Here is a 2,496-nt window from a genome sequence, read left to right as displayed (position 1 = left end):
TGTCATTTATATTTAATCGTATATTTTCCATGAACTACATCAAGTCTTTGTACAATAAATAGAGTATAAGTACAAAAGTACACACACCTCTCTTAAATCAGCTGTCCATGGAAAAGCAGCTTGCACTTCAAAAACATACAAAACATTTTTTTATTAATTGTACTGAACTGAATTAACCTAACCTGTTTTTATATCCTCCAAAATAAGGTGGATAGGAATACTTTCAGCCCTTTTCAGTAGGTTTTAGTATCCTGTCTATGTTAGATCCCTACTCTTGGTTTGATCATAATAGTTGCTGTATTTATTTTCACAGCTTTTGTCTGCCAGGGTGGGGCTTGCAGACCATTGAAAAGTTGTGAAGGCTGTGAGTCATGCTGCTGAAGGCAGAACTTTTGAGGCAGAATATTTATGTGAAGGCATACCATGCTGTTATTTACAGCAGAAGGAACTGAGTAGCAGTCAGAAAAGGTTCCTGGTTACAGAAATACAGAACCAAGAGAAAGACAGGATGGGCACTGCTGGAAAAGTAAGCTGAACATTTCTGTCGCGTCATCATCATGATCTAATAATGTGGGGTTGATACTTAGAACTTTGGATCTATTAAAATAAGTAAATACTTGAGGATATTTCCTGAGGAATGAAATGCCTATTAAGCAGGAAACACCGTGTGGAGCGTTTCAGAGAATACCAGTAGAGCGGGATTACGTTGATAACAGTCTAAGACACTGGAGGAAAATAGAGAAGTGTGCTTTATATTGGCGTTATGAATAATTCCCATTCAGGAGAGCTGGCCATGTGCTCTGGTAAGCAGGATGTTTCCATAAGGAGACAGTAGTCGTCTCGGTAGCACGTGCTGTATCCCCCTCTGTAGTTCAATGGAAACACCAGGGTCTTGTGCCCAGCTGTTGGAACAACGTTTCCTTCTGTTGACAATGAAAAATGCTAATTCTGGATTGCAAAGTGGATAAGAAAATATCATGCTTTTAAAATTTCTCAAGTGTATGGTTTCTATCAAAATGTAAGTTTAAACATTTTTTAAAAATAAGACTATATTGTAGATAAAATATGTTATTCTTTAAAAAATAATGGTCAGCAGAGTTGATATTAACTTTAGAAATGACTTTCACATTTTTTTCATTTGCAAGTAAGTCAGTATAGTTCCTCATTTTACATGGGTACACAATTGCTTAAAATGGTAGGTGTCTTTGTTTGTTTTGTTCTTATTTAAACAACTTTGCATTTAGCCTACTTTAAGGTTTTGGGAAAATAAAGATGACATTTGAAGTCTGGGTAATGTAACAAATCAGGAGGCCCTAGAGTTTGAAATAATTTTTCCTAGAATTGAATAAAACCAGAATAAAAGCATCCTAGCTTGAGTCAGAAATTCGGCAAAACCAGACTACTTGGGGGAATTTATTTTACACTGTAGAAACTAGCAACTCTACCCATGGTTATTAATGAATCTTAGGGTTGGAAGGAATCTGAAAAATTTGCAGTTTCATTCAACCAACAGATGCTTCAGGTCTAGTTATGCTCTCTCTATAAAGTGGATACACACAGTTAGAACATTTCCAAGGATGAAGAACTCAGTTGCCTCAAGGAAGCACTTTTCAATTATAATCAATGATTCAGTGTATAATATATAAAGAGCATACAAGATATATAATTCTAATCTAGAGCTAGTAGTGGGGCTACATGAGGGTTATGGGTTCCCATAGTGCTTCAGTGTAACTCATGAAAGGAGGGGTTCCCTTTAATTGGGGATTACGTTCTTTTTCTCTGTATAACAAATCTTTTCTTTTTCATTGAAAAGTAAACGATAATTGTATTAGTTTGGTAGGGCTGCCATAACAAAGTACCACAGACTAGGTGGCTTAAGAGAAATTTACTTTCTCCTAGATCTGGAGGCTAGAATGCTGAGATCCAGGTGTCAGCAGGGTTGGTTTCTTCTGAGGCCTCTCTCTCTGGCTTGCCGATGGCTCTCCTCTCCCTGTGTCTTCACTTGTCCTTGCCTTTCTGTGTATCTGTGTTCCAATCTCCTCTTCTTATAAAGACACCACTCATGTTGGATTAAGTAATGAGATAATTTTAAATTAATTACCTCTTGAAAGATCTTATCTCCAAATAGGTACCTTCTGAAGTACTGGGGGTTAGGACTTCAGCATGTGAATTGGGGGGTGGGGGGTCAGGCAGGGACACAATTCAGCCTATAACAAAGACTATTCTAGAACATTTGGAAAATCAGAAAATATGAGGGAAAAAAATTAATAATAATCTTACATCCCCAACCTACCACTGACTGTATTTTTGTTCGTGTTTCCCTCTATGCATTTCTCCATCTATCTTTTATGCAGCTGTACTCAAACAATATATATTTGATCCTGTTTTCCAACTTAAATATTTTCTCAATTCATTACAAACAACTTATAAACATTTCTAATTTCTATATTTGCCACAATTTATTCCATCACTTCTCTATTATTGTTTACATATTTT

General features: G+C 36.2%; 1 protein-coding gene across 1 annotated transcript in view; it reads left to right on the top strand.

Annotated features, from left to right (window-relative positions):
• Positions 1-231: 231 nt before the first annotated feature.
• The window catches only part of ADH7 (alcohol dehydrogenase 7 (class IV), mu or sigma polypeptide), a 17,204-nt gene continuing 14,939 nt past the window's right edge, over positions 232-2,496 (top strand). The window contains exon 1 of the mRNA XM_012641084.1: positions 232-526. Coding sequence (XP_012496538.1) covers positions 509-526 — 18 coding nt within the window. The 5' untranslated portion in view covers positions 232-508. The remainder of the gene's footprint in view (positions 527-2,496) is intronic.

The sequence above is a fragment of the Propithecus coquereli genome, unplaced genomic scaffold (genome assembly GCF_000956105.1).
Source record: "Propithecus coquereli isolate 6110/MARCELLA unplaced genomic scaffold, Pcoq_1.0 Scaffold161, whole genome shotgun sequence".
Lineage (NCBI taxonomy): Eukaryota > Metazoa > Chordata > Mammalia > Primates > Indriidae > Propithecus > Propithecus coquereli.
This window is presented reverse-complemented; position numbering and strand designations above follow the sequence as displayed.